This window comes from Leucoraja erinacea, chromosome 5 (genome assembly GCF_028641065.1).
Source record: "Leucoraja erinacea ecotype New England chromosome 5, Leri_hhj_1, whole genome shotgun sequence".
Taxonomy (NCBI): Eukaryota; Metazoa; Chordata; class Chondrichthyes; order Rajiformes; family Rajidae; genus Leucoraja; species Leucoraja erinaceus.
The window spans coordinates 30,050,840-30,074,015 of NC_073381.1; the positions used below are offsets into that span (position 1 = coordinate 30,050,840).

General features: G+C 40.0%; 1 protein-coding gene across 3 annotated transcripts in view; it reads left to right on the forward strand.

The window, feature by feature from the left end:
- The window catches only part of slc66a3 (solute carrier family 66 member 3), a 30,973-nt gene that overhangs the window by 7,099 nt on the left and 698 nt on the right, over window positions 1-23,176 (forward strand). For 2 of the 3 annotated variants that reach the window (XM_055635318.1, XM_055635319.1), the window contains exons 2-7: window positions 8,042-8,124; window positions 10,179-10,248; window positions 13,194-13,251; window positions 19,280-19,400; window positions 19,933-19,974; window positions 22,031-22,127. In XM_055635318.1, coding sequence (XP_055491293.1) covers window positions 8,042-8,124; window positions 10,179-10,248; window positions 13,194-13,251; window positions 19,280-19,400; window positions 19,933-19,974; window positions 22,031-22,122 — 466 coding nt within the window. In that variant the 3' untranslated portion in view covers window positions 22,123-22,127. Of the gene's footprint in view, window positions 1-8,041; window positions 8,125-10,178; window positions 10,249-13,193; window positions 13,252-19,279; window positions 19,401-19,932; window positions 19,975-22,030; window positions 22,268-23,176 lie in introns of those variants that run through there. The other variant, XM_055635317.1, reaches the window with a different exon arrangement.

Here is a 23,176-nt window from a genome sequence, read left to right on the forward strand (position 1 = left end):
GGTAATATGTTTAAAGGTGTCAAAACGCCACATTACCGGACATTCAGATTAGATGTACGTGTTGTGAACAGCAATGAAGATACCCAGTTTGAATGCCCCAGATTAAACAAAAAAAAATTAATAAATGCTGTTTCCATCATTCCCACTTCAGAATTAACGTTAAAATTTCAACTGAAATATCTCCTGACCAAATTTGTGATGTATATGACCGACTGTAGAAGTAAAACCTGGATAAATCCAACATATAGTTGTGAATGTTGCTTATTAAATAACTACAGTACTGATACTCCATATTAAGAGCATTGATTTGCCGTTAAAATGAATTCTGTAATAACGTGTCAACGGTAGCAGTGACAATCGAACACTGCGGTTTGAATGAGGGGATCAGTGCAGGATGAATTAAGGGATCAATACAGGATGAAGAGGGGGATCAGTACAGGATGAATTGGGGGACCAGTGTAGGATGGATGTGTGGGTGGCAGGAGAATCAATGCGAAGTGGATAGGGTGATCAACGCAGGATGAATAGATTGGGGGGTAGATGGGGAGGGGAGCACAGGGGATGTCGGTGAGGATTGAATAGAGGGCGGGATGGAGGAGGGATCCCAGGATAAGAGGTGGAGGGGGGCGTACAAAAGAGAGATTGGGAGAGGAAGGGGCTGAGGAAGGTGGGGAGGAAGGAAGGTCAGCGCTCCTCGTACAACATCACCCCGCTGCGTTGGCTGGCCCGGTCCAACGCCAAGTGCCGCCGCCAAAGGGGGAGGCGGTTGGGATCTCCTCGTCACTGCCTCCCCTCCTCCGCCAGCCAACAGCAAGGTGCGAGACCGAGCGGTGCAGCTCAAAGATCCTATAGCTATAAGATCTTTGGTGCAGCTGCTTCAGATGGCGGAAGGAGGCCTCCCCCTCCCTCCCTCCCTCCTCCCGGCCTCGGCATGCGAGAGGGTTTGTTTTGAAAGCGCCGTTAGCGGATTTGCAAGCAGCGGCCGCTATCAGGGCGGGCGGGGTGTGGGGGGAGGAGGAGATGGAGCCGCTGCTGCCGCTGTTCGGGGCCCGTCATTCGCTCCGACCCTTCGTCACCCCGCACCTAATATCTTTGCCCCATCAATACAGCCGCCGCCGACACGAAACATCACGTTCCTTTTCTCCAGAGATGCTGCCTGACTCGCTGAGTTACTCCAGTTTTTTGTGTCTATCTTCAGTATGAACCAGTATCTGCAGTGCCAAGCCGGGCAAAATGACTTGGTGTTTAGGTTGCCCGGCGGCACTTTGGGTGGTCAATGGCACCCGGGCAACCGTTAATTTCGAGTCACAATTTTGGCACCATTTCACAGTCCCAGCTGCAACTTGCCTCAATTGCCCATTGCAGCCGTCATCTCCATTCCTGTCGTCCCCTGAACTGACGTCCCTCTCCTTGCACGGCCCTCTTCAGCCCTTGTTCCCTGGGGTCACCACCCCATGGCTGACCTTGAGGGCACAGAAGGCAAGATTCCCCCTTCATACCAGTCCTTTAGTCCAGCATCTGCCACCGTCTCCCTCCATCCTCCTCTCTGTGGCTTCCCTCTCTGGGCAGGTTCTCGGTTCCGCAGCGGGCGAGCCTGGGCTGCTGTTGGGATATGGTCGCTGCTCACCGGGAATAGTTCTCGTCGTGTGCGGTTTGCCGGGAGTGCTAATCCTCGATGGAGGTATAATCAGAGTTGCATATCTCGGAAGAAATGTTTTGGAAACCTAAATGGATCAGGTACACATCTCAGCTCCAGAGCCCAAGATAAACATGTCCCTGACAGCCTTAGAGAATGGCCATCAGGAGATGATAACAGAAGGGGTGAACCAGATTAATTTCCTCAAAAACTATTGCATGGTATGGGAGCACCAAGCCAATCAAGGACCCATTCATCTAAAGGAATGAGCCTTCCATGTAATCAAAAACACTGCAGTAAAACAGTAAAAATCTGAAGTAGAAACAGAAAAAGCTAGATGATCTCACAAGGTCAGGCAGCTTGTATGGAGAGAGAAACAGTTAACATTCCCGATCAAAGACCCTTAAAACTGGAAAGGTTTCGACATAGATGCTGGCTGTTAATCCAGCATTATCTATTTTTATTTGTGCCCTCCACATAGATCACCCAGCAGCACATTATACTTTGAGTATTTCCCAGGAATAAAAACCTCCATTACCAAACGCACCAGCTTCTATTCAAGTGTAATGGTATTACATAGCATCCACCGGGGGAAACTGGAGAATATAAACATGGTCTAGCTGTGTTAATGTTTGCGTTAGCTTTTTGAAGATTTTCTTTTAAATACCTTGAAACTGCAATTGATTTGAATGAATCTAGTGTAACTGTTCATGTTTATGGAAGCCACCACTTCGGCCCAGCAGTCTTTCCTCCTACATCTCTGGCATGCTTAGCCATTCTTCTAAAAGCCTTACACATTTTGCTTTGATTGGCTACAAGGTTATTATTGCACTGATTTTTTCAGCCTGTTGTACTCTGAAATATGCTTGGTTTTAAATAGTTGACAAAGTAGTTCAGGAAATTTTACACACCCTCATCCATTTTTGAGTTCCCAGCGGTGGCATACATTCATTTTGCTCAGATGATGTGCCATGACCTGGAAGATAGGTTGCCATGTATAATTTGGGTCATTGTTTCAATTATCCTGCTCTATCTTTGCACACCTTGGAAAACCAGCTTGTACCCTTCTTAGAATAAGGTCTAGTCACAAATATTTATTTCATACCACCAAGCTACTATTCTTGTTACTGTGTCAGAATAATCCTTGGTCTGAATGACTTTATCTCAATTGTCTGCTGTGTATTGTGTTTGGTTTGTCCAATTATTATTATTAAACTAGAAAGTCTTCTCAAGGATAATAAAATCTACATGGAAGTGGCACCTTCCTGTCTGGATTATATTCTGTTCTAGAAGCCAAAAGATTTGCATGGATTGTCTTGGGCATTACAATGTACAACCAGAATAGTTTTTCGCGTTAAAATATAACTTTTGTTGACTGGCTTAAATTGCAGGTGTTGGAGACAGATTTAGTGATCAGTATGGAGAGTTGTTTAGAGTGAGGATATACACAATTTGTTTTGCTACCACTGTTGGTCAACATAATTCATGCAACATTTATGACCCAATGTTTATGGCTAGAAGTCACCCAGGTCGAAGGACTCGATATTGCAAAGGATTTAACAGTAAGACTCATGGAAGGGAGGGAAATAGAATGACAGAATATGGATAAACAAAATGAAAAACATGTTATTGGGACCAACTTTGCTACTAACTTCCCCCATCACACCCTCAAATCCACTTGGGCCATTTCTAACACCTTTCACCGCTTTCTTGACCTCCTCTCAGAAGACAACCAATCCACCTACATTTACTATACACCCACTAATTCCCACCAAAACCGAGACTAGATCTCTCCCATCCTGTCTCTTATAAGGATGCTGTTCCTTTCTTTCAGTTTCTTTGTCTCCACCCATTGCTCTTAGGTTGAGGTCATCTATTGGAAAAGTCCTCCTCTTTCAGGAAGTGTGGCTTCCCCTCAACTATGCTTGATGGAGTCGCCTACAACTCCTCCATTTCCCACACTTCTCTCAGACTGCTTCTACCCAGACAAAACAGAGATGGAGTTCCCTAGGTCCTGACCTCAACTTATCAGCCTCCGTATCTGACACGCCATTCTTCATCATTTTCACCAGCTGCTACGCGGTTCTACCACCATTCATCTTTTCTCCAAGCTACCTTTAACTGCCTTCCCCAGGAAACTCTCTCTCTCCGTGACTCCCTGGTTAGCTCATCACTCTCTATCCACCCATCCCTGACTCTCGGCAATTTCCCTGTAACTGTAGAAGGTGCAACACCACTCCCTACACTTCCTCTCTCATCACCATTCTGTGACCTAAACAGCCCTTCGAGGTGAGGCGGAGATTCCCACGCACTTCTTCCAATTTTATCCATTGCGTTCACTGCTTTCAATGTGGCCTCCTCTACATTGGTGAGACCAAGCGTAGGCTAAGCAACTGCTAGAACACCTGCACTCTGTCTGCAGTGACTATTCTGAGCTCTAGAGTTGGATATCACGTCAGTTATCCTGTCCATTTCCACAGGGCTGTCCCAGGTCTTCCCCCACTGCCAGGGTGAAGCCAAACACAGAATAGAAGATTAGTACCTCATGTTCTGCCTGCAAAGACTACAACCCATTGGGATTAACATTGAATTTTCAATTTCAGTTAACCTGCAGTCCCTGTGTCCTTTCTCTTATCTTTCTGAACCACCCAGATTCTCTCAACCTCCCATTCTTTCCACCCCACCTAGCCACCCCCCGTTATTTAGTTTCTTTCCCCTCCCTCAGCTATTTCCATCTGCCCGTCACCCACACACGTATCCCATTGAGTCTCCTAACCCCTCCCCACTAGTTCCATCCTCCTTTATGTGATTCTATTTATCACCCTCCACATCAGATCACAGAAACTGCAGCCCATTGTTATCTCCACAACACCTTCCAGCCTCTGTCTCGATCTCCACCCTCCCTCCCCATGCCTGACATCATCATCTGCTTCCATCTTTTGCCTAAAAGGCTGGAATAACTCAGTGGGTCAGACAGCATCTCCGGTGCCTGTGTCTGATTCATATCTCCACTCTTTACACTGGCTATTTCAGTAACTTGAAATGGAATATGGTCAATTAAAGCACTCAAATTTCCCCTCAATCTTTAATATTTTAGATCCGCCCATTGATGTTCATTGATGATATTATTTTAACAGTGGCTTCATTTGTATTCCATTGATTAGTAGATTTACAGGCTTTCATAGAAACATAGGAAATAGGTGCAGTAGTAGGCCATTTGGCCCTTCGAGCCTGCACCGCCATTCAATATGATCATGGCTGATCATCCAACTCAGTTACCTGTACCTGCTTTTTCTCCATACCCCCTGATCCCTTTAGAAACAAGGGCCACATCTAACTCCCTCTTAAATATAGCCAATGAACTGGCCTCAACTACCTTCTGCAGGTATACAAATGCTCAATTTATGGACGTGTACATACGAACAATCCACACCAATCAGGGGCCTGGGTGAGTTGGGAGCGCTGAACAGACTCGCTCACACACTCACTTAGTCATTTGTTCTTGCTGCCCCTGCTCACTTTCCCCATCACAGCTGTTCCTGTGCTCCTCTCCCACACTCAGATTTTGCTTATTTCTGCTTTGTGGAAAAATTGATGTCACAAACAATTCTTAGGAAGTAGCCCTGGGGCTGCTGTACTGGTCAGAAGTCAACCATCCCATTGTCAGTTAGTTAAGTAAAACTAATTGATAACTATGTGTATGGCATTGAACAGTACTGAGGCTTTGAATGCCAAATGTTTCTGGGCCATTTAAATTTGGAAGCTCATGTTAATAGAAGTATCTATGTAAAGAGAAATGACGAAACAGTTGTTAAAGTGGTATTCAAATCGGGCAGGAGATAACTCAGGCAGAAAACATTAAGGACAATCCAAAGAGAATATATAAGTATATTAAGGGGAAAAGGGTAACTGGAGAAAGGATAAGGCTCAGAAACCAAAGTGCTTATCCATGTGTGGAGCCATAGGAAATGGTCATTGTCCTGTTGAATATTTCTGCTCTGTTTTGACCAAGGAAACAAGGAGATGAAAACACTTGGGAAAGTTCATGGAGATGTCTTCAGGACATTTCATATTACATTGAGGGGGTGTTGGAGTTTTGAAATTTATGATGGTAGATAAATCTCCCGGGTCTGATCAGATATATTCAAGGACATGATGGGAAGCTAGAGAAGAAATTGCAGGAGCCCTGGCCTTCATCAATCATAGGATTGAGTATAGAAGATGGGACATTATGTTACAGTTGTTCAAGTTGTTGGTGAGGCCGCACTTGGAATATTGTGTTCAGTTTCGATCGCCCTGTTATAGGAAAGATGTCATTAAGATGGGAAAGAGTGCAGAGAAAATTTGCAAGGATGCTGAGGGGACTCAAGTGCCTGAGTTATAGCGAGAGTTTGGGCAGGCGTTATTCCCTAGAGTACAGAATGCTGAAAGATGATCTTATAGAGGTGTATAAAATCATGAGGGGAATAGAGAGGGATCTAGCGAATACACAGAGTCTTTTTACAGGGTAGGAGAATCATGAACTAAGAGGTAGAAGTTTAAATGGAAAGGGGAAAGATGTAATAGGAATCCGAGGATGATTTTTTTTTTCTCCACATAAGGTTGTGGATGAGCAGCCAAATGAAGTAATTGAGGTAGGTACAATAAACCATTCAAAAGACATTTGGACAAGTAACATAGATAGGAAAGGTTTAGAGGGACATGGGCAAAATGCAGGCAATTGGGACTAACTAAGTTGGTCAGCATAGTAGGTTTGCCATTCCTCACCCGTCTTGCCCAGCTGATCAATCTCACTGATTACACTTTCTATGATGCCACCAATTTTAGTGTCTTACCATGCCTTGCACATTCTCATCCAAATTGTCGATTTATATATGGGACCAGCACCGATCCCCGAAGCACACCACTCATCATAGACCTTCAGTCCGAATAACAACCGTCCACCACTACCCTCTGTTTCCTACCATGAAGCTAATCCTGTATCCAGTTAGCTAGCTCCCCCAGTATCCCATGCAATCTAATCTTCCAGAGCAGCCTCGGATGCAGAACCTTATCAAAGGTCTTGCTGAAGTTCATATGGACTGTGATTTTGGCCCTGTCCTCATCCACCTATTTGGTTACTTCTTCCATAGAAAGTGTAATCAAGAATTACAGTGGGATTGATCAGCTGAGTAAGATGGGTGAGGAATGGTAAACTTACTATGCTGACCAAGATGCTCCATCTTAGTTAGTCAATTTTAAGTCACGACTTCCTATGCACAACACCATGCTAACTATCCCTAATTAACCCGTCTTTCCAAATGCTTGTCTATCTTATCCATCAGAAACCTCCCCAGTAACATTCCGATGACAAATGTTAGGATTACTGGTCTACAGCTCCCAGATTTTTCTTTGCAGCTCTTCTTAAAAAGAGACACAACATTAGCTACCCTCCAGTTTTCGGACACCTCACCAGTGTCTAATCATGATTCATATATCTCGACCAGAGCTCCTGCAATTTCTTATCTAACTTCCCACTGTGCCCTTAGCTATATCTGATTAGGCCCAGAAGATTTATCTACCTTACAGATGGCTTAGGACAGTCAGCACGTCCTCAGCTGTAATATCAACTGTCGTCAAGACATCAAAGACTATGACAAGGCCCTTAATTATTTATGTCTATCTCCGTGGCAAAAAGAGGAGAAATATTAATTCAGGACGTTGTAAATCTTCTGTGGTTCCACACATTGATGACCACTTTAGTTTCTGCTGGACCCCTTTCCCCTTTACATATTCATAAAATCTCCCCAGTGCCATTGTTTTGTTTTGTTTAACAGCAAAAGGCATATCCTGTGATCATTCAATTAAACTTTCAACACCAAAGGCCTTCTACAGTTTGAAGCTTCTGTGTACTGCTTACTGCAGCTTGATCTCTGGAAGAAAGCAGATGGTGGGGGCTTGGGGTGACCTGGCCACAGTGCATTTTCAGACAGATTTGTACTCGGGGGATCACACCTGTTAATCTGGATGGTATTTTAATTCCACCCGTGATATAATAAATGTCAGTAATTTGTTGTGCCATCTCATCGTGGCAATCTTGGAGATTTAATGAGAGGATCAAATAAAGAGAAAGCAGTGAAGGTTGGTAATCTATTAAATCTTTTTACCATTATTACCAATCAAAACAGAAGGGTGAGAAAATATATGAAGAATGTAGATATTGACCAGAAATAATGTGTTTATATTTAAATCATGTTTGAACTTCAGGCTATCTTTGTGACACGGAGGTGGACAATTTTTAGCTAGTTATTGCTAATCATTTAAGGAAGTGAAGTGTTTCTGTACTTGGTATGGAAAATATTTTGGGCTTTCAAACGGGCAAATACAAATTAACTGACCAGAAAAAAATGATTTGATTTATTTTAGGTTTCTGGTGTTCCTGACTTACCAAACTTACTATGAGTACCCACTGGCAACATACTTGGAGTATCCAATCCTAATTGCTCAAGGTAATCTATAATTTGGCAAACTACAAGAATGAAAAACAATGTGCTGATCGGGGTCAGAGTGATGAAGGAACTATCATATTGTTGATTATGTGAAAATAAAAAAGAATACCTGCAGTGTATGTGGGGTTAAATGGATCCATTTGAGAATGTAGCAGAGCTGCTGCTGCTTCTACTGCTGAGACTATTGAGGTTAAACAAGTTTAGCAGGTAGTGTAATGCTGAACCCTACAGGTTCTAAGTCTGATCCTTGGCAACTAAGGAGGTAGCATATGAGGTACTGTGAATAGATTTTGTGTTTGCAATAGATAAAGCACCACCCCTCATTTCATGTTTAAGAAGGAACTGCAGATGCTGGAAAATCGAAGGCAGACAAAATGCTGGAGAAACTCAGCGGGTGAGGCAGCATCTATGGAGCAAAGGAAATAGGCGAAGGAAGAAGGGTTTTGACCCGAAACGTCGCCTATTTCCTTTGCTCCATAGATGCTGCCTCACCCGCTGAGTTTCTCCAGCATTTTTGTCTACCCCTCATTTCATGTTACTTCTAGTAACCCATGTTAAATGATTCTTACTGGATAGGATATTGGTTGGATTTACATGAGTTAGGCTCCTGGGCGTGCATATTTCCGAAGATCTCTCCTGGTCCCAGAACACTGATCAAGATCAAGATTCAATTTATTTGTCATGATGCAATTATAAAGAAAGTACATCAGCTCATCTACTTCCTGCGAAGATTACGGAGAGTCGGTATGTCAAGGAGGACTCTCTGGAACTTCTACTGGTTTACAGTAGAGCAGTGGCAGACTGGCCAGGGTGTCAGCTTGCCCAATGGCAAGTCGGCCCCCTATATCTAGTTGGCCCCTGATGAAGTGGGCCCCCTTTGTCTCCTGGCAACCAATATTTTTAGACCCAGTCCGCCACTGCAGTAGAGAGCATGCTGACCGGTTGCATCGTGGCTTGGTTCGGCAACTTGAGCGCCCTGGAGCAGAAAAGGCTGCAAAAAGTTGTAAACACTGCCCAGTCCATCATCGGCTCTGACCTCCCTACCAAAAAGGGGATCTATCGCAGTCGCTGCCTCAAAAAGGCTGCCAACATCATCAAGGACCCACACCATCCTGGCCACTCATTCATCTCTCCGCTGCCATCAGGTAGAACGTACAGGAGCCTGAAATCTGCAACATCCAGGTTCAGGAACAGCTTCTTCCCCACAGCCATCAGACTATCAGACTGTGTCTCCCTTTCAAGGGAGATGCTAAAAATGCATTTCGTTGTCTCTGTACTGTACACTGACAATGACAATAAATTGAATCATTTCATTTTTTTTCATTTCATTTCATTAAACACAACTTCAAACAAACTCTGAACTATAACAGCCTATTGCACTTTATCTGTTTATTTATGTGTGTATATATATATATATATATATATATATATATATATTCTATGGTATATGGACACACTGATCTGTTCTGTATTTATGCCTACAATATTCTGTTGTGCTGCAGCAAGCAAGAATTTCATTGTCCTATCTGGGACACATGACAATAAACTCTCTTGACTTGACTAGGTTGGCTTTGCCATGCTCCCATGGTGGATTACCAGATGCCTGACAATGACTAGGCAACCTTTTATTGGAAGAGGTGCCAGCATGTAGGAGAAAAGGAAAAAGGACGTTGAATATAGCATGTGATGCGTAAGATCTGATCAAAAACCTCATAAGCTGAATAAATATTTTGGCCTGCTTTCAGTGTCCAGATGGTTGAAACAGAATAAAATATGGTGGAGATACAATATATTAAAAAAAATAAAAAATTGGCTGTCATTGCATGAAATCTGGAAAAGAAAATGTTAATGATCAGTCAGCATCTGAAAGAGCAAAGATTGGTTACAGTTTTACTTGATGTTCATCAATGAAGATTATTGCTGCTTGTTGGTTGGATGACTTCAATCCAAATTTTAATAAGTAGCTGAACTTTGATCAAGAGAGCCAATAATGAATTTGTGACAATTTTGACTATTACGTGCATTACTAATGCTGATATCTTTTGCTTTTGCAGATGCTATTTTATTGATGTGCATTCTCTTTTACAATGGAAACATAGGGACAGCCTTACCCTATGCAATACTGTATCCTTTCAATTTTATTCACATCAAGAAATCCTAATGTAACTCATCCTTTTCTTTTAGCCAATCCTTGTGGTTCAAGTTAATACATGATGACCATTTTAACTACTGGTAGATCCAGAAATTCTGTTATAAAAACAGGCTCGTCTCTGCGACATTCACAACCTCAGGACCTCCCAAAATATTTTAGCACTTCTGTACAGTTTTGTAATGCAGTTAACCAGATGTTCTGGGGTAGTAGGGGCAAGGAGGGGGGGCGGGGTTTGCAGTTACCTAAAGTTAGAGTATTGAATGTTCATACCATTGGGTTGTAAACTTCACAAATTAACAATTCGCAACTCAATTCCTTTTGTCCCGCACTTTGTCTTTTCGATCACCCCTTGCCAATCAAAACCTCCCTCACCTGTATCAGCCTATTACCTGCCAGGCTTTGTCCTGCTTCTGCTCCAGCTTTCTTCCTCCCGTCCTTCACACAATCAATCTGAAAAAGGGTCTCACCCGAAACATCACCTATCCATTTTTTCATGTTCTCCAGAGATGCCTCCCGACACCCTGAGTTATTACAGCAGATTGTATCTTATTTTGTAAACCAGTGTTGCTTGTCCCAGGAGATTCATCTATGTTCATATGCACGTTAACTGCACCAAGTTCTCTAGCCTTCATTTCTTTCTCCATGGTAAAAATATAGAAGATAAATACTTATTGAGGACTTTGTATTTCTCTTGCGGTTCACAGAGATGACAGCTTTGGTTTGAGAGGGGCTCTATTCTCTCCCTAGTTACCCGTTTTCCTAAATGTACTTATAACATCTCTTTGGATTCTCCTTCACTCAGGACTTTGGGCTTTGCTTTGTTTTGCATTAATTTGGGATTTTAATTTATTCAACTTTTTGATTTGTTTGTTTGTTATTTATTGAGAACTGTGATTACAAACATGTTGTGCTGTAAGAATTTCATAGTTCCATTTTGGTACATATGATAATTAAACACACTTGACTCTCTCTCTCTTGAGTCTTCATTCTATCTGCCAGAGCTATCCTCAGCCCTCTTATCGCTCTCTTGATTTCCTTCTTAAGTATGCTCCCCAATCCCCAAAACTCCTTTGGGGATACAATTGATTCCAGCTGTTTATCTCTGGCCCATGCCTTCTTTTCCCTGACCAGAACTTCAATTCTTCTTGTTGTCCAGGGTTCCTTACTCCCAGCCCATCACTCTAACAGGAACATGCATGCCTGGAAGCATTAAATGCTTTGAAGAATTCAGGCATCTAAAAAAAATCTTTCAATTCTCCAATACATTCTTCCATATAAATTTGTAGTGAAATTTGATGGAGCCCTGGGTTCCATTTTAAGAAGAGTTCTTTGCACTAGCTAACAGATCATGGCAGTCCTTGGCTAAACATATTAACATAATTTACCTTGGGTTTTATTTATGGACCATTGCTGAATAAAAAAGTGCTTATTGGGTTTGGCGCTGATATAAGAGTAACTTTCACGAAATTACTATCTCTGCTGTGAAATGGCTGAGGTAATAATACTTGATCAATGCAAATATGTTCTTTTTAATCATGTGGAATTATTATCATCAATGCATAATGTAAAAATATTGATATCAATTGGGACATTTAATTATCGGATACACTTTAAATTACAAATTGTTACTAGTTGAAATGTTAATACATGGTGGATAATGGAGGTCCTTCACTTACCATGCAAAGTACCTTTTTGGGCCTTCTGCCAAGATATAGAACATTTACATTGTGTACAGAATAGCATGGTAAGGGTGACTTCAGCAAATGTAGGAGGGATTAACGAACATGTGCAACGTATTTGCAGGAGAACAATTGAAAAAATTAATAGAATACTAATTACAAAGGAAAGGGCATGTAAACAGACAGTGGAGGATGGATTGGTGGAACAACAAGCGTTGTATGCAGCAAATGGAAAAAAAGGACGTGATTCCTGATAAATGAGGCAGCGGTCAATTTGGGTTAGAATTTGTGCTTTATCAGCTTGTGGTTATTGCAATAAAGACTGCAAATGTCTTTTTTACAAAGCAATACCAAACTTGGAGATTGAGGATAGACACAAGATGCTGGAGTAACTCAGCAGGTCAGGCAACATTTCTGGAGACAAGGAATTGGTTTCATTTCGAGTCGAGACCCTTCGTCACACCGAGAGTCAGGGGAGAGGAAATCTAGAGGTATGAAAAGGTGCAGACTGCAGGTTTGATTCATGGGTGTTTTGATAATAAATTAGAAACCCTATACGAACAATCCAGAAAATGCGAGTTCAAATTATTCCTACTGATGGTTGTACAATTTGAATTTGGTTTTGAAATATAAAGCTTGTAGCAGCATATGTAACCACGTCGCTGCTAATTTATTATAAATATGGAAATAGTTTATATATATCTGACAGGAAATTCAGACGGCCTAACTCCATATCCATTCCAATTCCACACTGCATGGTCTTAGGAATGGCCAATATATGGCAGAAATGGATAAAGGAAATCAAACCATGCTAAACTTTGTGATGATAACTTGTTCAGAAGTACATGTGCCAGATTCTCTCAGTGATATTGCCCAGGCAAAGCCAGAGTTCATTTAAATATTAATATTGTTCAAAATGTGTAGAGTTCAACAGAGGAATATTTACAATTATGAATTCAGACCCTCAGGCTGATAGTTGGAAAGTTAAAGATATCTATTGTAACTTTAAAGATAAAGTGATACTTAGAATGGAATGTTCCTGGAATTGAAGCAAATGCAAAGAACAAAACTGGTGTTATTCAAAACTTTAATATGTATAGTGTCTTCACAACTTCACATTGGGGGAAAAAACTGTCTTTGTTGGGTATTTGATAATAACATATCTCAGCCTAATATTCTACATGCAAAATATGATCGACTTGAATTCCATTTTTAGTTTCTACCTAAACAACGTTCAGATTTATCATTGGTTGGCGACTTTTAACAATCCATAGGTTAATTATAGACTTGGCTATGGTAAGTAATTTTATAAGTGTTTGTATTTGTTTGGGCTAGCATTTGGGAAGAAGCTCTTTGATTGCAAAATATACTTGTTTGAGAATATAATCTGTTTATTTCTAGTATATTGTTTATTTAAGAGTACATCCAATCACCTGTCATCATAAATCATTGCCTGGCAAATGTAGTTCATAGCCCCTTTACAACTGGAACACCATTCCTTCTTGCAGAATTAATTTGGGTAACATTTAATACTGACACAAGGCAATGCTATTCTTTATCACTTTTGCACCAAGTTGTGAGGTGACCATGTATGTGTGCAATACTGTATACAGACACAGAGATGTTTGTGGCTTTGTGTTTTTGGTTTGCAAAACAGTAGCCCCTCATAAATGGCACGAGCACCATTTGTGGTAAACTATAAATTAATATAAATTCTTATATTATATTTTTATACCCAAGTATACTGTTACCCCTGGTTTAACCAACTTGTTGCCTTGACCTTATAGTGCTGGCAATGCAGCCAAAATAAACTAAGCTGTCACACCAAGCTGTGAATATTATTATTCTTGTATGAAATTTATGAAGGTACTTGTAGTGTAAGTACTACATTTAGTATGGTAATGTTGCTGTCTCTAAAGAGCCACTGTATTTGTGTCTTGCTTTAAGATTATTGATAAAGAGGAAAGAGCAGGATGCTTGCATGAAGTGAGTCAAGAACTTGGCATGCGAGGGTAAAAAATATAGGTGATGGAAGAACGATGTCAATGATATCCTGAAGGATGTCAAAGTAGTTTATGGAAAAGTAGCAATATGTAATTGAAACAGAACCGTGTTAAATCTTGCGATGTTTTTTAAAATTTAAATTTTTTTTGGCAATGTCCAATATTTATACCTCCAACAATAGTTAACGAAAAACTTGATATCAGCATTATCACATTGGGGTTTGTGAGAGTATGATGTAAAAAAAAAATCTACACCTACAAGAGTGGCTGCATTATAAAAGCACTACATTGCCATTTGAAAGCTTTAGGTCATTGTGCATTTGTGAAAGATGCTATATAAAAATTGTTTTTTTCCAGTGGAAGTTTCTGATAAATTAATAATTGTTAATAATAATCCAAACTGTCTTACCTGGATATTTCAATGGAATGGAAGACTTTATTGTCACGTGACAAGGCACAGTCAAATTCTATGCTTGCATACCCAAGTATGCAAATAGCTGACAAAGTTATAAAGTACCCCTGCCGGCTCCTCCTTTGTTCTCCCCCTCTCCCATAGTGCCCCCCCCCCCACCCAAGGTGGGTCCTTCATTGTTCTCACCCCCCCACGCCCTCATTGACCACCGACCACGGGTCGACCCGCGAGGCTTCACCGCCGCCACGAGGTTTCACCGCCGCCATGAGGTTTCACCACCACCAAGCAATACTGCATTGGATAGGGTAAACGGTACCTCAATTGATTCTTCAACAGAAACTGTTGCTCGAAAGAATGAGAGTACCTTAATGATTGATCTGTGGAAGTGTAACGTTTCCACCTGACTACCATTTGATTCTTCACCTTAATGAATGAGTAAATACACCACAAATCGCAATCTTTGTGTGCTCCCAATGTTTGAGCAGATTGGGAAGGACAATGCTGTTCAGATGTAAGCAGCAGTTTGTCTGAGATAGCAAAATAAGTTTGTAGACACATTGCAGGAAAAAAAAACAGGTCCCAAATCAAATTTACGATACGTCAGAGGATATAAATGGAATGAACTATTTTCAAGAAGAGCTTTTGATACATTTGAAATGGAATTTAAGTGGGAGTTCCAATGGAACTGCAGCTTTGTAGATTTTTTTCATTTGGTTAAAGTAATTGTAGTATTGTTCTGAATACGATGGTGCAGGAATCCCTCTCTGAAACAAGTATTTTTGAATAATTATTATTCTGTGTGTTTTGGAACATTCTTCTTCCTTTCCCTGCAAAACATAGCCAAATATGGGAAATTCCTCTGGAAAGTAGTGGCAAAATGAAATATTGGTTGACGTGCATAAAGATTAGGAATAAAATAGCAGGTCAAATTACTAACAGGGAGGATGTAATATAATATTGAGCTGTTCTGTCCAAGTACATTACTTATAACCAGTAAATGTGCCAATCTCCACCTTACTTAAACAATTTCTGTCTCTTTAAATCAGTAACCAAACAATATTGGGCCATTGCAATGTATTTCTGCAGGTACTAATATTTTAATATTTTCTAAACATATTTGTTACTGTTGTCTGTCCACTCTTTTTGTTACCATGCTCCTTGGCTGCTTGTCCCAGAGATTTGGGCAGCTAGTCCAAGCAGATGTTCCTGTCCTGTACAATGGGGGGTACCATCATTCAGAGGGACTGTTAACCCAAGACCCTGCTGTCCCTACAGGCCAGTAGATGTTATTTAGTAAGGCATTTGACAAGCTGGCAAATTGTGTCCAAAGCTGGCTTGGTAATAGGAGACAGAGGGCAGTGGTGGAAGGATGTTTTTATGATTTAGAGACTGCGACAAGTGGTGTACCATATATTAATATGAAATACATTAATAACTTTGATGTGAATGTGGAAGATATGATTAAATCTGCAGATTACATGAAAATTATTGGTGTTCTGGGTGGTGATGGAGGTTGTCTGAGGTTACAGCCAGAAAAAGATCAGTTGGACAATTGGGCAGAAGATAGGCAGATGTAGTTTAAACCTGACAGACGCAACATGATGCATTTTCAGAAGTAGGACGCGTAGTAAATGGCAAGGCAATAAAGACCGTCATTGAACAGAAACCTAGGGGTCCAACTCCATAGTCCTCTTTTGAGGGTAAGAAAGGCGGCATGAAAAGAGTCCTTGGGGTTCAACTTCAGTGTTTCTGGAAAGTGGCACCTTTCCTCATCTATAGTGGATAGGGTGAGGAAGAAGGCATAAAGCATTACTGCCTTCAGACGTTGGGCCATAGTCAAGTCAAGTCAAGAGAGTTTATTGTCATGTGTCCCAGATAGGACAATGACATTCTTGCTTGCTGCAGCACAACAGAATATTGTAGGCATAAATAGGAGTTGTAGGCATAAATAGGAATTGTAGCATATAGGAATTGTGAAGTATTGCAATTATCCTGGAGAAAGTGCACAGAGGAGTCACCAGAATGTTTTTGGGGCTGAAGACTTAAGTTATGGGGAGAGATTGCATAGACTGAGCTTGTTTTCTCTGGAGTGTAGGATGACCTGAAAGAAGCATACAAGATTATGTTCTTGCTTGATAGGGGTATCACAAACTAGAGGGCATGGGGTTAAACTGAGAAGGAAGATTTTTAAAGGGCATCTGAGAGACAACTTTTTTTCCCCACACATGGCAGCTGATATCTGGAACACCCTGCCAGAGGAGATGAAATCAGATACAAAAAGTACATTTTAGAGGAATTTATACAGACACTTAAATAGATAGGGCATGGAAGGATATGGTCCCTTAATAGGCAAATGGGATTAATGTAGTTGGCAAAAGGGTCTAATTCATAAGTCATAGGAGCCGAAGTAGGCCATTCGTCCCATCGAGTGTACTCCGCCATTCAATCATGGCTGATCTATCTTTCCCTCCCAATCCCATTCTCCTCAACATAGACATGATCAGATGAGGGGCCCCTTGCTGTGCTTAACAAATCTCTGACATACAACAGTCACATATAACCTCCTTAATCTTCCTGAAAGCATTTTGGAACAGGTGGGTCTCATAACTGAAGTATGTCCATCCTACATAGACTTTTTCTTTTACTGTTGGCCTTCTCCACAGGGAGGCTTGTTGCTAATCTGCTATATTGCTATTCGTAAATATCTAATGTCACAACCCAGCTCTGAATTGGTCTATGCAAGATTTTCCTCATCAGTCCAACTTTCTTTCAAATACATGTTTGTATATTCAAAAATAAAGAGCTAGATTTTAGAAGTCTGATGAAACAGATAGTGCTGGAAATACTCAGCAGGTAAGGCATCATACGTGGAGTGAGAAACAAATTTAACATTTTGTCTCGTCATCAGAAATAGAGATTGAAAGCAAATTTTGGATTGCAGAGATGGAGTGGCACAGAGAACAGAAGGGAAGGTTCATGTTAGAGTGGAGAGCAAAAATGTTTGCTTTTTCATACTTATCGTGCTGAATTAAAATCTGCATGTTAGAAGTGCAAACTTCTATTTTTGTTAACATGTGATTGTCAGAGGCAGCTTTATAAAAGAGTGTTTTGAATCAATATTACTACACTCTGCCAAATAATTAATTAGCAATCAAATCCATCCAAGGTTAGCAATCAAATCATCATCCATCCATATAGTTTAACTATAGCTAGTACTGGGATAATTTGGTTCCATTCATTAGAGAACCAGTCTAACCAGTCTGGTTATATGTTATAATTTTCTTTTGTTTCTACCAGTGTTCATTTCACATAACATTGCTTCAATGTAAATTATAAATGGTGCAGAACGAGTGGTACAAAAAACCCCAAAATGATGATGTAGCAGAAAGTGGACGCTTTCCTTTTGTTGTTATCCCAGGATCCTAATGCATTATCTTTGATTAATGATTCTGTCCTTGAGAGGCTGGATAAAGTGGCATTGAAAATTACTCAGGACACTACCTCTGTCATGAAAGTCATCATGGTTAATTCCATTTTCTATCTGACATGCTGCAGAAAATAATAAGACCTTTTAGCTTTAAAAATAATTTCTCCTTGTATCATCAATGACAGAATGCAAAATTACCAGAGTAATTTGCATTATAGGTTGTCGTTCTAGAGTACTTTTATACAAGATGAACTCTAAATGTAATACCAGAACATTAATTAATTAATTATTTCAATAGGATTCAAGGCTGTGTAAAACATTGCTGTTCCATACCAATCTTATTTTAATGAATCCAAGAATATCATTAATTGGTATGATTGGTAATCAAACATCAATACAATTGTTTGTTTCAGTTAAAACTGGAAACTAGAAAAAAAAAACAGGTTAACAAATGTTTAGAAATTGACAGTTTCACCACACTTTTATTTTACAATCTGTCCTCACCGTTTTTTTCTATTATTCTTGTCTTAACCTTTTCTTGTTTTTTTTTTGTTCACTATTCTCTGCACACGAAGCCTAAAAAGCTGATGTGGACTTTGGAAGATGGGGGAAGCTCTGAAATGGAATGCAAGTGACGATGTCAGGTTTCAAATGTAGCAAGTTGGATATCAAACAATGGGGTTGCCTGGGGTTTCATCACATCACATTTGGCTCAGTGTTAGCAACCTTGCCCAGGAATCCCAAGGTTATCGGCTCATGTCCTTAAGTCCCAGTCCAGCAATGTGAGCATGCGAGCCAAACTCCTGTTCTGAATGAGCACCTGTCCCCTCATGTTACATGAAAGATCCCATGGTTTTCTTTTTTCACAAAAGAGTAGTTTAAAAAAAATGTATAGTCCTTAATTGACAGCACATAAAATTAACTGTTGGTCTGGCTACTTGTGGGATTTTATGGAAAAAATAACTCATTTTCAAAGTGGGTCTTGAAATCCAAGTGGTTATCATTTTTCACCTTAGGGTTTAAAAATAACTTTTTAAGAATTGTTTCATTTCAATTGTCAAAGTAGACTATAAGATAAATAAACTGCTGAGTATGTCTCATTGGAATTTTCCAAATTGTCAATTTGAGTCCAGTGGATTATCATGATCAGTACCAAAGTCATATTTTTACAAATATCCAATATAGCCTATGGTAAAGGCACTTTACTGATTGAACATATTGTATCAATTAGTAAACAGTTGGAATGAACTAATTTACATCTCATTATTTAGAGTAAGAATAACATTCCTGGAGGTATTCTTAATTCTCCCTTGACTTAGAATTCATTTGCAGGCAGAGTTGGCCTTTAAAGAATGAATTAGAAAAACATACTGCATTTAGTATTGAAATCTGTAAATGCCATGGGTTCTAATTTGATTTGAGCATAGTCGGTACTTGGGAATTAGCTAGTTACTTTCTTTTTGATTAACTCTTTTGTTATAGAATCTATCTACATATATCAGTGCATTAAGTAAATATGCTCAACTTCAGTCCTTGTGGAAGGCCCAGAACTCTGATCAAGTTAATGCCTTGACATGGAGCTTCGCAATCTACACTACTTGCAGTAAGTATGACGTTGAACTAAATCTCATTTCTCAGCAGATAAATTCAATAATGCTGTTATTTGTTGCATAGTGAGCAAGAAATTACACATTGTCAATGACAATTATTAAACTTGTCAGAAGTACAAGTCAACAATTAGACTTAGCGGGCCACAGGATAACTAATGAGGATGGGAACTTGCTGGATTGCTTCCACAAAATCAGTTGGGCTAAATAGTCTCCTGTGTTGTAATAATTCTTTGGTTTAGTTATTACAATGAGTACATGTATTAGCAGAGCAACATGGGTCAATGAAGGTTAATAAATGCAGGGATTGAACATTTGTAAAACTATGGCTGACCATGGATGGCAAAGATGAAAATGAGAAAAGCAGCCAGCACATTAGAATTAACAACTCTCGGGGCAAGAAATTACTGTAGCAGAATGTTAAAACACTTAATCCTATGGTGCATGATTGTTCTAAATATTCAGATGTTGATTGTCTTTTAAATGTAATTAAATCTGAATTGTAATTTTATTATTACTCTTACACAGTGCGAGTCTTTACTACACTGATGACCACCCAAGACACTGCAGGTGAATAGGCTTTTTGATATATATGTAGTCTTCTAACTGTAGTGCAAATTCTAAGAATGACTAAATTTTAATAGATAACGTAGTGAAAACGTTACTTTTATCCAAAAAGCAATCACTTTGTAGAATGGTTCTTTGAATGGAAGCATTTTTCATGCTTTGTTAAGGGCAAAGTTCCCAGATGAGAAAAGTTGTTTCTGAATATCATAACTAGCCACAGCGATTAATGTGAAAATTGTCATAACTATTTTCATCTGGTCTACTAAAAGTATGCTTTCTCATTCAGTATACAACTAAGTAGTGTGCTATTTGACGACAAGTATGTAATGCTGCATTGAAATGACTCCTTGGAGGATAATTCACAGGAGATGCTACCAAGATCAGCATGTATTGTGAATCCCTACTTGCTCAAAAGAGTTTCTTACTGAGCGATTTTGGAAGTCAGTTAAGAGTCACTTTGTAGGGTTTTGGTCATGTTTGGCTAGATCAGGAGTAAGGCAGCAGATTTCATGTCCAAATGGTATTAGTAAAACAATCGAGCTTTGACAGTAATCTGGTAGTCTTTGACATTTCCACTCTTGTGGGAAAAAGGTTCACTGTCTTTTCTATCTATGCCTCTTATAATTTTATATAGTTTACCAGGTGTCTTCTCAACTTCCAATGCTCCAGAAAAAAATCTCTTCTACACTCTCTACAAAGCTTCACATTTGTAATGGGGCAATCAGAACTGCACATAATACTCCAAATGCAACCTAACCAGCCCTTTAAAGATATATCATGACTGCCAGACTCTTACACATAATGTCTCCAAACACGCTGTACTTTATTTCGCTTGGACAGCTTACACCCCAGTGGTATGAACATTGATGTCTCTAACTTTCAAGTAACCATGGTATCCTCTCTCTCCACCCCTCCCCCACCCAATTCATTGTACCAGGTTCAGTCGTCTTGTTGAGTTTCATTGTCTAACTCATTTTCACCCAGTCCACAGGCAACAATGGCCTGTTTACTTTATCGTTGTCACTTTTTTTGCATATCTTTCATTCATTTGTTCTATATCTCTCTATATCACCGTCTATATCTCTTGTTTCACCTTCCCCGAGTGAAAAAGGGCCTTGACCTGAAACGTCACCTATTCCTGACCTGCTGAGTTACTTCAGATTTTTGTGTCTACCTTCTTTACCGCGCTCTCTACTTGTGTTATCACTTTCATGGAGTTATGGACTTAGACCCCACGATCTCTCTATATTAAGGACCTTGCCAATAACTGAAAACATTTTCCTTACATTTGACCATGCAAAGTGCAACACCTCACACTTACTCGGATTAAACACCATCAACCACGTAGCACAAGGAGGAACAATTTTGAATAGCACTTCTCGCAGATTGGGAGAAGTAAAATGATCCTTGAAGGAGCCATTTATGTTTAGGCTAGCTACTGTTGGCATATTATATTATTTTGTCTAGATATATCTTGCAGTATTATTTTGGACACTTGGGGGCGGTCATTAGATGCACAGCGTGGCGTATATATATGGGCATAGGGGACAGAGAGTGGCAGACCAGGCACATGGGTGGAGGGCATACAGTTCTCACCATACCAGGGAAAACAGCCAGCTACAACTTGTATGGAGTATAAGGAAAACCTTGTACGTTCATCTCTTTGTTTGTACAACTACTTCAATAAACAACCAAACTGGAAATAACAACTGGAAGATCTATTTGGTCTGCGTAAGATCACTCCTACTTACCCGTGTACTAATGGCAACGGAAAGGAGGACACTGGAAGGGTCGAAAATTTGTCATTACAAACCTTTTTAAATAAGGCACCTCTATTTCAGAAAGCTTAACACTCAATGCTAATAGGAAGGATCAATCTCACTGAACCGGAGCAGGTACTGGGGGAGATACTCTGAACTTCAAATGAATGCAAATAAAAAGTGCTTTAGATAATTCCAAACATCTGTAATGAAATCACAATGTGATTGGTATGCATTTGGTCAGAAGGTAGTTACCTAAAAATGCACATCTTATATAATACTTCCGATTTCCTTTCCAGTGATTATACGCTATGTGGTTATGTGTTTGTTGAACATATGGGTTTTGATGACAATCATCTACTACAGGAAGACTGGAAAGAAAGAAGAATGAACATGGTGAGGAGCCGTGTCTCAGCTAGAATTGCACAGCTGGTTTTCTGGAAGGAATCAAAATCCTCCAGAAAACTTCTGATTGTTTGATTCTATTATGATGCAAAGACAATCAACCTAAATATCCTCAAAAATGCTTCTTCTTCTTCTTCAAAAAAAAGGCTGTGGTGTTGGCAAGACATTTTGAAGCCCAATGTAATTGTGTAGTCTCTGTTCTGGAACAAGATTAGTTATTGATTAAAATAGTTGGCAGGGAATCTTTTTATTCAGTTCAGCACTTGATCTTCAGTCAATGCCACAGCTGCATTGTAGCCAGCAAGTGGATGAGAATAAATCCTGATAAGTGGTTTTTTAAAGTATTTTTGATTCATACAGATAATTACACCCCTAATAACAAGCCCAAACAAAATTAAGATATGTTCTTACTCCCATTGATCCAGCAAAATTGTTAATATAATTGTCAAACCTCAAAAGACAGGACTAACTCTAACCTGTGACTTATTGTAATTTATCACAGAATCTCCCAGAATTACCCCAAAGCAATTACAATGCAAAACTAACTTTAGATTGTTTATATCTTATTATCTCTGCACTAATGATACTAACATTAAATAAGTTGGGTTTTGTATTCCTGTAAGAGCACTTGGTGTGAGGTCAACTGCAGTATAATTAATGTGAAACACAGAATAGGCCATTCGGCCCCACGAGCCAGCACCGCCATTCAATATGATCACGACTGGTCATCCAAAATCAGTATCCCGTTCCTGCTTTCTCCCCATACCTCTGATTCCGTTAGCCCTAAGAGCCATATCTAACTCTTAAACATCCAGTGAATTGACTTCCACTGCTTTCTGTGGCATAGAATTCCACAGATTCACAACCTTCTGGGTGAAAATGTTTTTCTTTATCTCAGTCCTGAATGACCTACCCCTCATTCTTACACTGTGACCCCTGGTTCTGGACTCCCCCAACATCGGGAACATTCTTCCTGCATCAAGCCTGTCCAATTCGTTAAGAATTTTACATGTTTCTATAAGATCTCCTCTCATCCTTCT